This window comes from Dipteris shenzhenensis, chromosome 17 (genome assembly GCF_047967505.1).
Source record: "Dipteris shenzhenensis isolate YYH24624 ecotype China chromosome 17, Dip_SZ_1.0, whole genome shotgun sequence".
NCBI lineage: Eukaryota > Viridiplantae > Streptophyta > Polypodiopsida > Gleicheniales > Dipteridaceae > Dipteris > Dipteris shenzhenensis.
Window position 1 is genome coordinate 43852246 of NC_141612.1, and position 18661 is coordinate 43870906.

An 18661-nucleotide genomic window follows, 5' to 3' on the forward strand; every position below is an offset into this window, starting at 1 on the left:
GCGAAAGCAAGTGAGAGGAAGATATTCAAATCACTTAGCACTTCATACATGAAACCACAACAAAACAAAGAGTCAGGACTGAATGAGTACTACATGCCTCTATTAGAATCGTGTATGAACAATGAAGGATAAAACATCTTACCGTGGGAAAGGGATTTTGACAAAGACACTTCTGTTCCAGCATCATCAAGGCGTAAATACTTGCTAGCACACTTTCTCATTGGAGTTTTCATTCTTACAACTATTTGTTCAAGACCTCGTGAGGAAGAGAGTCTTGGAACAACTGCAGATGCTTACAGAGAGAGAGAGAGAGAGAGAGAGAGAGAGAGAGAGAGAGAGAGAGAGAGAGAGAGAGAGAGAGAGAGAAGCTCAAAGTGAGAGTAGAGTGAAGTGGCACGCCTGCGATGCCCTACACTTCTCATCATTTCATTTTTTGAAATTCTAAAACTCTTCACCCCATGTTGGAAAATATGTTCTTTTACACCCCAAAAACCACCATGTGAAAGCCTTCCAAAAAGGAGAAAAGTGGTACCACCTATTCGTGCTTTCACCTTGGTAAAGAGGGATATAAAGAGAGGTAGTTTTTTCTTTTAGTGTCTTTCACTACAAGTTTAGCTTGTTCTGCTTTAGGGCATTTTCACTTTTTCTTCCGCTGGTTTTTTGCCCCGATATAGCAATCACCAAACTTGTGCTTCTTCATTTGAGTGTAGCCAACTTCAAAGTGAGACCTTCAACCTATTTCCCATTTTGAGTTTTTTTGGTACAATCATGCACTAGGTAATTATTAACCAAACTTGTTGCATGTTTTTTAAGAAGGCCAAAACCATGCTACAATTGAGTTCCTTCCAAGGTGCTGGGGAGAATAGTGTAAATTGCACCTTTGAGATGGTCATAGGGGAAAAACCCTAACCCTAACTCTAAGGGGTAAACATGTATATATTTTAGTGTCTTTGGAATAGAACATAGTGTATAGTTAGTTAGGCTTGTGCACTCCACTCTCCTCTCATTCCTCCAACATGGTATTAGGGCCTATGGTGTTGTATAGTTTGTGTACACCCTTGTTTCCATCAAAGCATAAGCCATGAAGGCACAATCCCTCTCCTTGAGGTATCTTCCTTCTTTTTTGAGCTCAGATTGTAGAGCTCCCTCTCCTCTTTGATTTTCTTTACAAATCTCAAAAGTTGGAGCTTGATATATTCATTTGAGTATCGAGGTTAATTCTTGAGAGAGGAAGCGAGATTCGACTTATGCATTTGGTCCTCTTATCTTAAACTTTCAATGTTATCTTCTTCGCCTCCAAGAGGAAGGCAATTTGATCCCTATTCACCCTAAACTCAAGTGCCATGTTGGCAATTTTCCCTATCCATTGTAGATACCTTTGAAAGGAATGGCCAATTCATTGATGTAGCTGTGAACCTAGAAAGGCATCCACACAAGCACTCGAATGAACCAAGGTGGAGGGAAAGAAGAGATGAGGGAAACCAAGTAAGATCTACTATTGGAACAGAAAATGGTCAAAGAACTATGGGGACCATGAACACAATTGGAGCAAGCAAAGGGAAAGAATAGAAGAGGGAGACCAAGCAAGAGCTACTATTGGAGCAGCAAAGGGTCAAAGAACTATGGGAGCATGAACACAATTGGGTAATTGACCTTAGCATAGAGTTTGAGGCAAAGAATTTGGAGATCCAAAGAATTTGAGGCCAAAGAATTTGGAGGTCCATGTAGATAGCACACCCTATTCTTGTCTTAAGTGATTTCCATGACCCAAGAGAAGCCCGTATGGACTATCACACCCTTCTTGAGTGGTGGGATGTTGCTTTAGTTTTTCCAAGCATTGCCATTGATGAAGGCTCCTTTAGGTGGTATGTGGATATTGCATTGAAGGGACATGTAGAGACGAGGGCATAAGCAAAATGTGGGTTAGAAGATGCAATCACAAGACACATGGTTTAGATGAACAATTTATTTTTGTACCAACGTGCATCATTTGATTCATGTTCTCCTCACAAGATGAGCACAACCAAAGGATGCTCAATGAACATGATCATATAGATGTGTCTTGGGCAATTTCCTATCAGACTTTATGACAAATGGTACATGTTGAGTGGGAATTGTTGATTGGGTAATGGCACATGACGTTTCGAAGGACCATAGAAAGGACTTGAAATTGTAATGGAAGATTTGAAAATTTCGGCAATGAGAAGGAGCTAGCCAATGAAGGCCATCAAACCGATGAACCTTCTACTCAAGCTTTTGGAGTATGCAACCTTTTTGTATAATCAAGAAATTTATTGTACTAAAATTTTGTTTAGAATACATGACAAATTTGGACGTACATTTGTAACAATGTTATAGTTTTGGCTTCATGAGTCCATTATTGAAGAAATGTTGATTGTAATGGAATGCATTTCATGAATGAGCCAAACTCACATATATTGAATCCTACCATGCATCAATGATATTTCATTTTATCATGTTCCAGTACATGATGCATGTTGTCAACATAAGCAGAGAAAAAGGGCCAACATTGTCCCAAGGCAAAGGAAAGAGATTGCAAACTTGGAGACGAGGAGAAAAAGAAGGGGACCTTGCCATATCACCTATGAAAAGCCTGGGTAAATTCAAGAAAAAAAGAAACCAAACTACCCAATAAAGATGCAGGTGAACTCTAAAGATTAAAATTTCCTTTCTTAGTCTTACTGTTCAAGGATTGTCGAAACGAGCTGAAACCAGCTATACGAAAGAGATGGCTCATGAATTTGGAGACGGGACCCAACTTTTTGACTCTTCAAGAGGTTAAGGTAGCAGGAGACAAGTTAAGTGGCAACTAAAACAAGTAGACAGTAAACGGAAATGGTTCATATCAGACCATGAAGACAGTAGAGGGGGCTGCACTGGGAGTCATAACATTTGTAAATTATTATTAGCTGTTTATGCAGAATAGAGATTTGTATGGCTAAGTAGGGATCTGTAGGAGAGGAATTATGAGACAGAAGAAACAGCACGTGGAGGATACACAAATGCTTTAAGCGTGCAATCATTAAAATTTCTGGTTTCATCATCAAGAGCATATCTACTCAAAGGCACACACAACATGAAGTCAGAATGCAGATGACCTATGATCCATCATTGTTTAGACTGCAAGAGAAAGGCCCATTAGATGCAGTTCTACACTTTCGCCTAAGCACACCATACAATTGCGGACTATAAAATAAAACAATCGTAACATACACCAAAACCAGGCTCCTAAAGGTTTACAAAACGTGCTTTTACCAAAATTCCACTATCATGACTCACATTTTCAGACCTATATCCTGCCACATATAAACATTCTATTGGCATTGCTCATATGCAATTGAATATTTGAAAAACTTCTTGACTGAGTACTCAATATTTTATAAAGAAGGCATGATTAGTTATTTGACCCACAGGGGGACCTTCATGAATGTCTGACCAGAGAATATGACTTCCGAGAAGCAGGGGTTGACTTAAGCAATAGCAGCAAAAGGTAAAATACCTTCATACGACTAGAATATATCAAATCTTACAAATTAAAATTTGTGTAGAACAAGAAACAGAACAAAAAAGGAGGGAGTTTGCAAGCGACTTTGCACAAAATTATGAGTAAATGAGGAAAACAAAAAAGAAAAATATCTTAGTAAGTAAAAGGTAAAACAAACTCATGAAACTTCTGTTTTACTTAACCATGCTGTGTTTAGAATAACTAAAAAGAAAATTGATTTTAAAAATAATGAAAATAATGATACCACCATTGCTAATGTACTACCCCGAACTTCATTTCACAATCCTTCAATCAGAATATCCAACGTGTGTTGACAGCTTTCTTGTGTATATTATTCTCTCAATGTTGTGCACATATAACACACTGACTTCACTTCTATGCACACCATAAAGAGGAAACAGCTTAAAGAAACAGAACTACAGTTGAAAGTCTCTCCCACTAATCTGCATGAGCATTGCATACCAGAATACTCTTTCAGGAGAGGTTTAATGAAATTTTACCAAAACTGTCGAGCACAATATTTTAATACACATCTCAATATATATTGAAGGAAAATTCTCTCACAAAACACATTACTTGTTGGTTGACAATATTCTATCTAGAAGCATCTGCTTGCACGGCAAATAACTAAGCATTCTTGGAAACATTCGAAGCAGACAATTTTAATAGCGTCTTCTCATTGGGCTGCGTGACCGATGCCCTCCACGAGGAGACCTGCTCATGCAAATAAAGCAGTCCAAAACCACAAAGATGGTTTGTGATGAGTGAACCAAATTTAGGTTAAATTCATTGTCTGGCAAACAGTCACATTCATAAAGCAAGCATGCAAGGTGGTCAACGAGTGATGTCATGAACATTTTGTCAGATCCTTCAGCTCACAGTTGAGTGCAATTTCTGATGCTCCATCACACAATCCAGTTGTGTAAAATATGAAGAAAAGAAATGGGATAACAGCACACCCTTAAATTATTTCCAATAGCATTCCCACCAAAACCGTATCTTAGTGATAGGGACGGAGGGAGAGAGAAAATAGCAAGCATTCCAACAGATTTAAAAAATCTTGCAATACTAAGAAAGTAGACACATGGCTTGCAAACTTGAAGTTACAAATGCAGCTTCACAAAGCTGCAAGGCTGATCCTGAAACACTTCAATCTTTAAGCGGCCTCAAGGTGATCCCACACTTGTCAAATTATATATACCTAGATGAATCCAGGAACATTCCCAAACTCATCCTCTAAAAACACAACATAGTGCAGTTTCAATCTCACGAGAGTCACTCATAAGATTGAAAACCATAAACTCCATCACGCATAGTAGGGACTAGCTACTATGACATCCCCACTGACGTCATCAGCGCCCAACAGTGGGTGTAGACCATAGTATAAAAGTATGCTCTCACACATACAAATCCACACACCCACACATACTTGAGCATCCATTTATACAAAGTCTTCGTACTAAGTTTCTGTCGGCACTCCGGAGGTGAAGGGCAAACTCAGCCATGACGAAGGCTAGCACTAAAGGAGAAGGCTAATCAAAAAGTAGTCCAAATCTCTTCATTCAAGCTACAACTGCTTGTGAAGTCTAAACGATTTCATTTTAGTCTCTCCCAAACGAGCATCTAAATCTAAATCTAGCTGATAGGGCAACGCACCATTTAAGATAGAAAGAATTATCGCAATACCAGCAGGCCACACTTGTCAAATTGTGCTCATGTGACAGATATCAATAGAGTTACCAGGATTGAAAGATTGTGCCTCACATGATTTAATGCATAAAGAGTACACTCTCTAGATATCTTTCAACGAAATGCAAAGTTGCAAAAACAAACAGAGATCAACAGAAGTAACTCAGAAAATTGTGCTACTCTTATTTGATGTTTTGTAAACAAAAGCACTGAAAATGGCAGGCCCACATTCTACATATGAGTCAGATAGCTAGTTATTGCAATTCCTTGATCTCAACATGTAATCAATCGCAGCAGCCATGCACTAGAAATAAAGTCATCTTGGTCATAGGCTATTGCAACACAGATCATAAATCTGTGAATTGACTAAAACTACCAGCAAGGGGCAACAACTCCAACAACAAGGAAAGCTCCAACAAAAGTACCAAACCAATACAATGGTATATATAAGTTCACACAGGGTAAAAACTAACCTTATATTGTATGCCAAGCTAATTGTGCCCTACCTTTTGTATAGGAGTCTCCAGAACATTGGGAGCTACCTCCTGTCTAACCTGGCACTAATCAAAAGGTATGCGTAATAACCCAAGTCCCGAGGTAGAATACCGGAACTCAGGTTCTCACCAACTGGGACTCTCAAGTCATGGGATCCACATGGTTAATGTAGCTGTACCAATCCCGTTTGTTGGTCATGTGCTACATGGCAATGCTGTCAACATACCAGACATCTTCTGGTTTCCTGCAGTGGCTCAGGCCAGTGGCAGACTGCATGTGGCAGAGTCAGCCGACAGCAGCAGGTTTGCACAGATGCGTCGGTTCACTTCGTGGATCTGGTCGGCCAGACTGGAGAACTTCCCAGCCCTACAAAGGCTTGGGGCGGCATAGCTCAGTTCATTGCGGAGCAGCAGCCCTCACCTTTAATTGGGAACACCTGGTACGTACCTACGGCCCTGGATATGGGCTCATGGTTGGACTGTTTGCAGCCCCACAGTCAACCCTAAATGTGGGCTAACAGTCAGCCAATGATGGTGGCCCCACAGGCTGCCCTAAAACTTTCTCAAGAAGGATGTACTGTTTCTGCCCAATTGGTATCCTGTCTGCGCCTCTCTCCATCACAGGCTAACATGCGGAGAATTGACCCTATTTATCCAACATGGAAGCCATCCAAGAGGATACTCTTGCCATATCAAGCTACTCCATCAGAAATGCCAAAGGATGACATCACCTTCAAAACGAATTTGCCAGTTAAATTTTACCAATTCAAAGTTTTCGATGCCTGCAACTCCAAGAGAAATCGTAAAAAAGCCAGTACAAGCATTCAACCATCGATAAAAATGTCAAGCATCCATATATGCTAAACACGACATGTTCACGCCGTCCTAGAGTCAGCTAGCTGTAGTTGATGAATATGAGACACATCACAATGTGTCCTATTGATAGGTACACACCAAGAATATGAGCTTGTCACGATCTGTGACGTATTCCTTTCTCTATTTCTAGACTTATGGATGGTTTGATGAATGGACACTTGTGGAAGGGTATGCCCTTTTCAACGGGACACTTCCTAAGAGGCACAACTCTTGCCCTTTCGACGGGACACTTCCTAATGAGGCATAACCCTTCACAAGAGACATTCTAATGAAGAGACATTCCTATTGTAATGTACCCTCTCATCAAGGGTCACACCCTTCACAAGGGGTACACACCTCTTCATGCACATACCCTTTGGAGTACACACCTTTTCATGTGTGACTCTTCACTCTCTATAAAAGAGAGGCCCAATTGTATGGATGACACAACATCCACCCTACAGATATTCAAGCAATACAATTATTCCTTGTTCTCTGCTATCTCAGTCTCTTTTCTGTTCCTTAGCACATTTCTAAATATAGTAAATCTAGGATTTCTTACAGTGGTATCAGAGCAAAATTCGCTCCTGCCTGTAGGAAATGCCCCCCCGTTCTAGCGTTGATATGATACATCTTTTCCGCTAGAAGGACATCCGTGCACATTCTGCATGGAAGAGATGGAGAGGATGAGCGTAAAATTTTTAAACGCCTACCCGGCCTAAAGTCATCCTGGCCTCTCCATCTCCCTCACATCACAGTTGATGTGAATGGACACGACAAAAATCGTGTCTTTCCAGGTGCTTGGGCTGTCCCAAAACCAAGGGACGCACCTTTTCCACCATGGGACACACCTTTTGGCTGAGGTGTCCTTGAAATGCCGGGTGAATTACCAAGGGTTTCCATGCTTTAATGTGGATTCTTTCATTTGATGTAATTTGTTAAAGAGAATCCTTAAAAGCAGATTGGAAAGACTCCACCTGGCAATAATTTAATCTACCAAGTTGTTGCGTAGAAGAAGGCTCCAAATCGGTGTCCGGAGATCCATGGTGCAATGGTTTGCGAGGAGCGCTCGATACTTGTCTGGTCCGGGCTGTCAACAGGCTGTCTTCATCGCGCGAGGAGCTGCAACTGGTGCTGATTTGGCAGGACCCAATAAATGGCGACACAAGGGGCTGCGGGCTGGACTGCGCAAGAAAGTCAGGAGCGAAAGAACCTGGCGGGTCAAGGACTGCGCAGGAGGGGGGGGGGCTGGCGAGGCCAAGGAGTTGTGTGCAGGGCTGGTCGTACAGAATGGCGCAGGGCTGTGGCAGGCTGCAGGACTTGCGCAGGTTTGTACAGCAGGGGCAAGGCTGCAGGGCGTGCGCAGGCTGTACGGTCAGAGGCAACGGCTGGCTGCAGGGAAGGCAGGCTGTACGGCAGGCTTGCACAGATGGTACGGCAGGCTTGCGCAGGCTGTACGGGGCAGATGGTACGGCGCAGGCTGGAAGGTTGATGGCGAGGGCTTGCGCAGGCTGTACGGCCAGGCTGCGCAGGGCTGTACGGCGAGGTGATGGCTGGCCGTACGGGCTGACGCAGGTGGTACGGAAATCCGTACGTGCAGGGCTGGTGCTGCGCAGGCTGCCAGAAATTCCGTACGTAGCAGTTTTTCGTTGGGGAAAAATGCGACTTTTCGTTGGGCTGCCTAATGGGTTAGTTGCCCCAAAAATTAAATGGGGGGTTTAGTTAACCCTGGGTAGCTAGGGTAATCCTAGGGGTAGGGGATGGGTTTATTTTTTTTTCCTTTTTACCCCTCTAGGTACCCTTTTGTAGGTACTTGGGGCCTAAAAGGTGTGCCTATTCGAAGGGGTGTGACCCTTGGAATAGGTGCACCTGTTCATGAAGGGATATGTCCCTATTGTTAAAAGGGGTGTGACCCTGCATGAATAGGTATGTCCTTTTGTCCACGATGGGGTATGTCCCATGAGTGAGCCTCTGCATCTTGGGTCTTCTGTGTCACGTGCCCTCCTAGTGACTTGGACCACATCCTCTACCTTCTGCGTGAGGCACCTCAGTTACATTACTTCCTCAGCACAGTACAGGTTGTGTTCCACAGACACGAAGATACCCTGAACACGATATTCCTCAAGAGTTTGCTGTCCATTTTTGGAGAGAATTTTACCCCTCACCTTCGGCATCTCCAAGGTACTCTCCACCTCCTTCAGCTCCCAGATATCCTCCTCTACAGGTTGTACCTTCTCCAAGTCAGTATTTACACTCTGAAGGCACTCCCTCTCCTGGATATCCTCCACTTCCGACAGCAGCTCCTTATCCCTTTTCAGATCCGTGGACTCTGCTACCTACCCCTGTCCTCTCACGAGCAGTAACACCACTTTCGGCATCTCCAGTGTTACCTCAGGCAGGACCTCCCTTACCAGATTTCCACGGGTGGTTCCATCCTGCCTCGCCTGCCCCCTCCAACATGAGCAACCTCAGGGAGCAGCCCGAACCCTCACAAACTAGAGCGCAAGTTCGCGCTTTTCTCACAGGGATCTCCGACATGTCGCACCGCTTGCGTGAAGCCTCTCCAGAGATCAAAGAATCAAGTCCCAAAAAGACCCCTGAAGTCAACATACAAGGCGAATCACTATTGCAACTTCAAATATCTCAGCTTCAGGACAGCATCTCCGACTTGGTTCAAAAAGTTCAACAACTTCAAGATTCTCGAAGTACCGCACATACAGAGGATGACGTGACGCAACCAGACGACGATGCGGACTCTTTCCCACCAGAGGTAGAAAACACTGAACTACGTGCCCTCTACCGATTACTTCAAGCTTCCAAAACTAAAAGACTTGACGTCAAACTTCCGGAAGCCTACACTGGTCAACGCAATCGCCGAACAATTGACCAATGGCTCGCTAAAATGCGCATGTATTTTGACACTGTTGACCTCACTGAAGGCAAAAAGATCGCCTTGGCAGCCTCCCTCCCGAAGGATACAGCATTTCTATGGTGGCAAAGACGCTTAAAGGACGGAAAAAGTGTGTTAACATGGGAACGTTTTGAACACGTGCTCCGTAAGCAGTTTGTACCTGCCAATGCGGACTTCCAAGCACGTTCAAAACTCCGACAGTTGGAGCAAACGAGTTCCCTGTCTTCCTACATCTCTCAGTTCACCACATTGGTGCTAGAGATTGATGGTTTAACTAAGGATGATCGCCTTCATGCTTTCATCTCAGGCCTAAATCCCTCGTTACGCATTGATGTTCTTAAAGCAAACATCACCACCACAGATGGCGCTATTGCTTACGCAGAGCGCATTACAGATTTCCTAAACACAGGGAAGCAGAGTGCTAATCGCACACAGAACTCTACTATGGCCAAAGGTGCTCGCCCTCAAGATAACACCAGGTTTCGAAAAAACTTCGGTAATCAAGGTCAGCGACAATCTCAAGATCCCCAGAAGCCTCAGAAATCATTTGCTGGATTCCAACAAAAGCACTCCCCTAAGGATCGCACTTCTTTTTCTTCACAAAGTCATTACCGACATCCCCAACATAAAGGTGCGGCCACTGACAAGAAGAACAACTCCACCTCAAAAGGACTTTGTACCATCTGTACAGGCGACCATAGATGGTTCGATTGTCCCAAGCGACCAAAGCAAAATTCCAATATGGAACCTAGCACTTTCCAAAAAGAAGATGCTACCTCAGCACAAGACAAGAAAGGCAAAGCTGTTCGAATGGCGAATACCATCCACCTGAGCCTTGCCAGCAACCCCGAACCTTCCCTGGCCACTCAAGTACTTTGTGTTCAAGGATTGATTCGTGGAACAACGGTCACCATCCTCATCGACAGTGGCTGTTCTCATAATTTCCTAGCCAGTTCTGTGGTCGATAAACTTCGGTTGACCACTAGTCCTAGTCTCATGGACTATCAGATTGAACTCGCAAATGGAACAACTTTCTTGTGCAACACCAGGATCAAAAACTTGTCTTTTCGCATCCAGCATTATACGGACAAGTTGAACTTCGACATTATGCCTCTTTCTCGGTACGATGTCATACTCGGACAACAGTGGCTCTACGACTATGATCCATCAATCAGTTTTCGCAGCCATACTATCCAGTTTGTCCACCAGGGCAAACTTATTGAGCTAACTGGTTCTAGGGACTCTCCTTCAACCCCAGTTACCTCTGCCCTACAAGTAAAGAAGTGGGTTCGTAAACGCCAAGCAAAGACTTCACTTCTGTTGGTTACGGCAGTAGAGGAGACACCAACAAAGGATCCTCCTGACTACCTCAACCAACCTTTTTTCCAGCCCTACCTGGATCTTTTTCCACAGGAATTGCCAAAGCAGTTACCACCTCGACGACCAGTGGATCACCCAATCGAACTTATTCCCGACAGTAATCCACCGTCGAAACCTCCTTATCGGGTTTCTCACACTCAAAATGAAGAAATCCAAAGACAGGTCACCGAGCTACTCGACAAAGGTCACATTCGGCCCAGTCGCAGCCCTTTCGAATCTCCTGTACTACTTGTGGAAAAAAAGAATAAGTCAATGCGCCTCTGCATCGACTATCAAGCCCTCAACAAGCTCACTATCAAAAACAAGTATCCATTGCCTCGCATCGATGACCTCTTTGATCAACTTCTACACGCAACACAATTCTCTAAGATTGATCTTCGTTCAGGTTATCATCAAATTCGCATACGAGAAGGCGATGAGTACAAGACAGCTTTTCGAACAAAGTATGGACACTATGAATGTTTGGTCATGCCTTTTGGGTTAAACAATGCCCCGGCCACATTCATGACATTAATGAACGACATCTTCAGGCCTTTCCTCGATAAGTTCGTCATCGTTTACCTCAATGACATTCTCGTTTTCAGCAGATCCCTACATGAGCACAAACAACATCTTCACCAAGTTTTTGAAGTTCTCCGCGCAAATTCTCTCTACATCAACATTGAGAAGAGTGAGTTCTTCAAGACCCAACTTGAATATTTGGGACATGTTATTTCCGCTCAAGGCATCTCTGTGGATCCCAAGAAGGTCGAGGTAATCCGAAATTGGCCCACTCCTAAAAATGTTCATGATGTCCGCTCTTTTCTCGGATTGGCAAACTTCTACCATACAAAGGTCTATCGGTTTTCCGAAATCGCAGCTCCTATGTCCGAATTATTGAAAAGCACAGCAGTTTTTCAGTGGCTTCCCGAAACAGAGTATAGTTTCCAACAACTCAAGCAAGCACTCACTACCACACCAGTTATGGCTATTGCTGACCCCAACCTTCCATTTGAGGTCATGACCGACGCTTCCGACATCGCTACAAGAGCAATCTTGATGCAAGAAGGCAGAGTTATTGCTTTTGACAGCCATAAACATTCTGATATCCAAACCCGATATCCGGTTTATCATAAGGAGTTTCTTGCCGTTGTACATGCTTATCGCTCTTGGAAACATTATCTCATGGGAGCCGACTCTGTGGTCAAAACAGACCATCACTCTTTAAAGTACATCTTTACTCAGCCAGTCATGAACGCTCGACAAGCACGCTGGGTTGAGTTTCTGGCCAACTTTCACATGACCATTGAGTACATACCAGGACTACGCAATGTAGTTGCAGATGCTCTTGGTAGGTTACCTCTAGCATCAGCTATAGTAATCTCTACATTATCTGTGGATGTTCCGAATTCATTCAAAGGAAAGTATTTCAATGATAAAGACTTCGGCACAGCAGTACAGGTTCTTTCAAAAGATCAACCTTCGACTTCCGAACAGAAGATTTTCTCATCCTATTCTTATACGGACGACCTTCTGTACTATCAAGATCGTGTCTGTGTACCACATGACAAGGATGTTCGACGTCTTTTGTTAAAAGAGCATCATGTAGTTCCTTATGCTGCCCATCCAGGCATCAATAAGACTTATCGGTTACTCAGTACAACATACTACTGGCCTCAGATGAAAAGCGATGTCATCAAAATGGTTACATCTTGCTTATCTTGTCAACAAATGAAAGCAAGTCGACGACTTCCAACAGGACTTCTTCAGCCTCTTCCAGTTCCAACTGAAAGGTGGGAAAGTATTTCCATGGATTTCATTACAACACTACCACGATCTTCCCGAGGTAATACTCAGATTATGGTAATTGTTGATCGCTTGTCCAAAATGGCACACTTTGGTGCTTGCAAAAGCAGTGCACAAGCTCCGGACATAGCCAAACTCTTTATACAACACATCTTCCGACTCCATGGATTACCCAAGAATATCATATCCTACAGAGATCCTAAGTTTACCAGTCACTTTTGGATTTCACTGTTCGAATCTTTGGGTACAACTCTATTGTTCAGTTCAGCCTACCACCCAGAATCAGATGGCCAGACTGAAAGAGCCAACCAAGTTCTGGAAGAAATGCTTCGACATTATGTTCAGTCACGCCTCGCAGCCTAGGAAGAGTATCTACCACTCCTTGAGTTTGCTTATAATAACTCTTTCCATAGTGCCATCAGCATGACTCCATTCCAAGCAGCTTATGGACACACTCCGATTGTACCAACGAATTTTGTACTTCAACATCGAGTGGCCCTAGCTGATCAACTGGTTCAAGAAATGCAAGACATTCTACTGCAAGTCAGGGATCATATGCGAAAAGCGCAAGAGCGGTATCAACGGTCTGCCAACAAACATAGACGTTACCTAGAGTTTAACACTGGTGACATGGTGCTATTATTTGTAGCCCCACATCGCTATAACACGGTTAAGTCTGTGTTTTCTAAGTTGCGACCCAGATACTATGGACCTTTCCAGATCGTCAAGAAAAATTCACCTTTAAGTTACAAATTGGAATTACCACCATCATGGGGTAAAATCCATCCAACATTTCATATTTCTTGGCTAAAGACATACATTCCAGGCGATGAAGTAGTTCCTCCTGCAGGTGATTATGTTCCAGAAATCGAAGACGATTATGTTCTCCTTATTCCTGAGCGTATTCTGGACCATCGACAGCGTGAGACTTGACATCGACTTATCACGGAATTCCTTGTTCTATGGCGAGATCTGGACGACTCCGACGCTACTTGGCAGTCTGATGAAGACTTACAGCAGTACCCTGACCTTTTACAGCAGTATTCTCAGAATCTACCATGATATTTTCTACATCAATTCATTATCTCCACCAGGGTCTTCTTTTGAGTGGGAGGGGAGGTCACGATCTGTGACGTATTCCTTTCTCTATTTCTAGACTTATGGATGGTTTGATGAATGGACACTTGTGGAAGGGTATGCCCTTTCGACGGGACACTTCCTAAGAGGCACAACTCTTGCCCTTTCGACGGGACACTTCCTAATGAGGCATAACCCTTCACAAGAGACATTCTAATGAAGAGACATTCCTATTGTAATGTACCCTCTCATCAAGGGTCACACCCTTCACAAGGGGTACACACCTCTTCATGCACATACCCTTTGGAGTACACACCTTTTCATGTGTGACTCTTCACTCTCTATAAAAGAGAGGCCCAATTGTATGGATGACACAACATCCACCCTACAGATATTCAAGCAATACAATTATTCCTTGTTCTCTGCTATCTCAGTCTCTTTTCTGTTCCTTAGCACATTTCTAAATATAGTAAATCTAGGATTTCTTACAGAGCTTCCATTGGCACAAGGGCAAAAAAAATTAAGGACAGGAGATGAAAAAAGTTCTACTAAGCAGCATGAAGATGATTGCTTTCATGATCACTTGGCACACCTTTATTTAGTTTGATTTGTGTGCAAGGTGGCCCGCAGGAACCTGAACTTGGGCAAGTTATTGCCATCAAGCCCTCATGAGCCAATTCAAGTCCCGCGTTTAAGAGTTACTATCATTCCACATAGGTAGGCTAAATGTTCTTTAGGATTAGTCTATTAGATCATAGTATAGGATTAGTCTATTAGATATGTAGAAGCAATTGGATTTGAAAACCTTTCATGTAGTTAATTGTGATAAAGCAAAAACTAAATCACTCCAAGAATGGATTGACAGTGTCACAAAGTCCAACAGTATCAACATCAAGGTGTTTTGTCTACATTGCATACTTAGCATAAGCGCTCAGATTTGGCATAGGCATGACATGCTTGTCACCCCACAGGTTGCAAGCCTTCAACTTATAAAATACTTTCATGAAAGTCCAAAGGTCATTGTGTGTGGTCACACATGTGCACACCCATACAAAAGCCTTAAGTCAATGAGCTAACATTTACCAGAAAAACACATCCCTTTTAAGTAAGCTACAATTACCACTTTTGGTGCACAGTACTCTTTCGAAATAGAAGGGCTAACAAACCACCAAAGTGACAAGTACCTGTTCCAATATCACTTGTTGAAATTAAACTTTGGAGCCACCAATTAAAAACAGGGGGGGGGGGAGTTTCTCACCTCTTCCTAAGATTGCGTCGACGAAGTGCACCACTGCTAAATGCCCAATCAACTGATATAGTTTGTGTCAATAGTTCTGCACCATTTAGGTGGTTGATCGCAGCTTGTGCTTCTTGCTTCTTCTCATATTCTATCAAGGCATATCCCTAAGTGCATTTAAAAAATCAAAAATACATCATCATGGTACCCAATGCTGTATAACATAATAACTATATACATGGGCATATGAATTGCAATTGAAGATTTCTTTCTTGCTGTAAACCTTAGTTCATAATTCAAAGACATCAAGGCAAGGGAAAATCCATCCATAACATAAAAAAGTGCATATCAATTTAAGATGCAAGATCAAGTTAGGCACCCACTGCCTGGCCAGTCACATTTGTAACACCATCAAAAGGCTGAAAAAGAGGTTGGATGGCCATATAATGAACGTACAGCGAGAACAGAAACACATCTAAGCATAACCTCATCTTGAAAAAGAAAAATCAAAAGTGCAATTTTAACCTCATGATAGTCGCCCACAATATAAAAATATTAATCTCCATCTGGAGACTAGCTTCTATGGCATCCCCACTAACATCATCCGGGTGGGTGTAGAGCATCATAAACAAATAATTTCATACCCACACTTATCCACACACTTAGACACACACAGGCATTCCATTTCAAAGAAACCTTAGCAGTTCATACTGGGTTTCTGTCAAAACTTCAAAGTTAAAGGGCAAACTCACTCATATTGAAGAGAGAGAGAGGGCTAATAGAAATACCAGTCCACGTTTCTGTGAAGATAAGGTTATTTTCTTTTTTACTCTACAACACTTTTAACATTATATTGTTCCTTTTACAACGCTACATTGTTCTTTTTTTTTTAATCTTAGAAAATGTAACCGATCAAGCAATGTGCCACTAAAAATTTAAGGAATTCACGACATCTGCAAGCTGCTAGTTGGATGAAAATCTTGCAGGTCTGTTTAAATGGAGAAACCGTACATGAGAGTGAATCAAGAAACATGCCAAAACTCATCCTGTCAAAGCAAACAAGCAGTGCAGTTACACTTCATGATAGTCACCCACATGGTAAAAACCATAGCTCCATGCATTAACCTTATACCCTCACTATACTACTCCATAAAAGTCTATCCATATACCCTCACTATATTACTCAGCGTACTACTCCGAGAAACTCTATCCATATATCCTCAGTATACTACTTAAGCACACCTAATTGATCCTTAGCATTCCACATAGCCAAGCTAACCCTAGCTACCTTGGGACGTCACATGAGGGGTGAGGGGAGAAGGAGAAGCAGCATGAGGGACAAAACAGCAAGCTGACGGGGGAGCAGGGGGGAAGACACAAGTAAGGATCACGCATAGCAGGGACTTAAGCATACAAGTGTCCTTAACTTTTCTATACGTAAATTATCCAAATCAGAATATGAGAGGGAAGGGAGCTGTTGTGAGGAAGAGAGGAAAACAGGAGAGGAAAGGGGGCTGTTGTGAGGGAAAGGAGAAAGGCCTTCCTTGAAGACAATGACAATAACAGCTCTGTTACTACCCTTCGCCCCGGGGCATACTAGGATTCAAACGGGCAACCTAAACATAAGTTCCACATTAAAAATGCAAGTTGCAAATGACTGATCATAGAACGCTACTCTTGCTTTTAACAATCTTTGTGTTTTCAACGTGTCAAGGCTTAAGGGTTGGGCAGCATTAAGTTCGACATACGTGACAGTATCAAAAAGACTGATAACATTTGTTAGTTTCAACAATAAACATTTTCCCGTAACGTCATTGTAGATGTCATGGATAAGTCAGTCATGAGAAATAGCCATTAAAAAAAGAAGAGCAATGCTTTTACCTTCACAAATCCAGTTCTCCTGTCAAGATTTAAATGCAAGTTCTTTATTTCTCCGTATTCCCCAAACAGCTCGTGTAGATCATCCTCCTGGGCCTCTTCATGCACTCCAGTAACTAGGATTATCCATCCCTCGATAGCTATTCACTGACTTAAGGAGAAACGCTAAAGTAATCATTCTAACCTAATTTACTCATATGCTAAGCCTGTTTTTCGGGAGGTTTCCTAAATTTACGAAAGTGACAATAGGAGGATACAGCGCTGCGGCCCTGGGCCGCCGTCAGAATCGAGCGATTCGAATTCCTTGGCAGCAAACCTGTTGGATCGTTCGGCGTCTGCTTCGTCACGGAAGCCACGGCCTTTGGTCTTTTTGGGAGCGCCAGCGGTCTGGGAGGTACCTGCGCTGCCACCGGTGATGGTAGACTTGAGTTTGGGAGCAGGGGCGGCGGGGGTAGCATCGGCGTCCTCCATGGCAACGTCTTCTTCGAGGAGGTCATCTTCTTCGTCAGGCTCGAAATCGACAGCATCGACCTCAGGGGCGGCCATGTGAGGTATGTGCAGGAAGCTGGTGAGATTTTCTAAGGGGGAGGGGGGGGGAGAGGAGGTGAAGAGGAAGCCGTTTGGCCAAGAGCTTCACTAAGAAGAAAGCTCATCTGCCATAGCCAAGAAGCAGTAAATAACTTAAACAGGACATTTTATCAGACTAAATTGAAAGTTAACCATTGATTTTCCAAAATAGGTCGCCAATTGAAAAGAATTCAAAAATATGTATTAATTAGACTAGCTTCAGAGAATCCAAAATTTTTATTAATTTAGAGAACTTTCCCGCTCATCGCTATATGAGCAGGAATGCTACCGGTTGCATGGGTATGGGCATTGGGTGGGAACGCATCAGGCATTTGCATGCCATCGAAACGTCAGGAGATCATTAGGTGCAGCAATCTATTGCACAGAGCAGGAGCACAACAGCTTATTGGTCATGCAGTGGCAAGCCCCGTAATGCCCGCTAAGAGAATGACATTATCACTCTCCAACCGAGCGGTGCGGTGCCAAAAGTTGTCCTGGCGGGGAAGCTAGCCAATCGTGGCAATGGGGAAGGCATTGGCAAAAAGTGGCAATCCCACTCACGTAGCCGTGAGCGGGAACGGGCTCTTACAACCACTCCTTACCTAAGCTACTCCCAGTTTGAGGGTCGTGTCCGTCCACCACCCCTTTACACATAGTGGGCAACAGACACGTTCTTGGCAAGCACATAAAAATTTGTTGGGAAGGTAGGAATGTGTAAACGCATTCAATTGTCTCCAAACGGGCAAAATAATGATTGCTGGAAAGGTGGCGGAGAGGAAAGCTCCTCCAGCCACAATCCATGGAAAAGAGGACAAGGAGAGCATTGAATGCTCCCCCTACAAAAAAGGAGTCTAGAGAGAGATAGGTGTGTATGCGAGTTGCGCCTGCAAGGGTATCTACAGGAAGCTTGCACAATTTTCTAAGAGAAGAGATGGAGTGGAGCACTAAGAAGAGAGCACACACGCGATAGCCACGAAGGTGGAGGACAAGAAAACAAACTTTAGTAAATAGCTTGGACACTATATTATCAAGCTAAAAGTGATCCTTTCACAAGGTAAAAACATTGATTATTATTTTTTGTTTTAGCCTCCCCTCTTTTCATAACAATACTCTACTTCCAACATCTTCAAAACTTAGACATACATTTTATCAAGCTAAAAGTGAAGGTAAAGCATTGAATTTTTCCAAATAGGTTCCCCAAATTGGAAATGTATTGAGGCTCTTTATAGATTGCAAGAAGCTACCCAACAAGTGCACGTTGT

General features: G+C 43.1%; 1 protein-coding gene across 1 annotated transcript; it reads right to left on the reverse strand.

Annotated features, from left to right (window-relative positions):
* Positions 1–3994: 3994 nt before the first annotated feature.
* On the reverse strand, positions 3995–17501 carry Y14 (RNA-binding (RRM/RBD/RNP motifs) family protein). The gene is made up of 4 exons (XM_087388336.1): positions 17090–17501; positions 16836–16972; positions 14976–15121; positions 3995–4240 (listed from the first exon to the last, which is right to left on the reverse strand). The coding sequence occupies exons 1-4, from the start codon at positions 17376–17378 to the stop codon at positions 4189–4191; spliced, it is 624 nt and encodes a 207-aa protein (XP_087244462.1). The 5' UTR covers positions 17379–17501; the 3' UTR covers positions 3995–4188.
* Positions 17502–18661: the final 1160 nt, after the last annotated feature.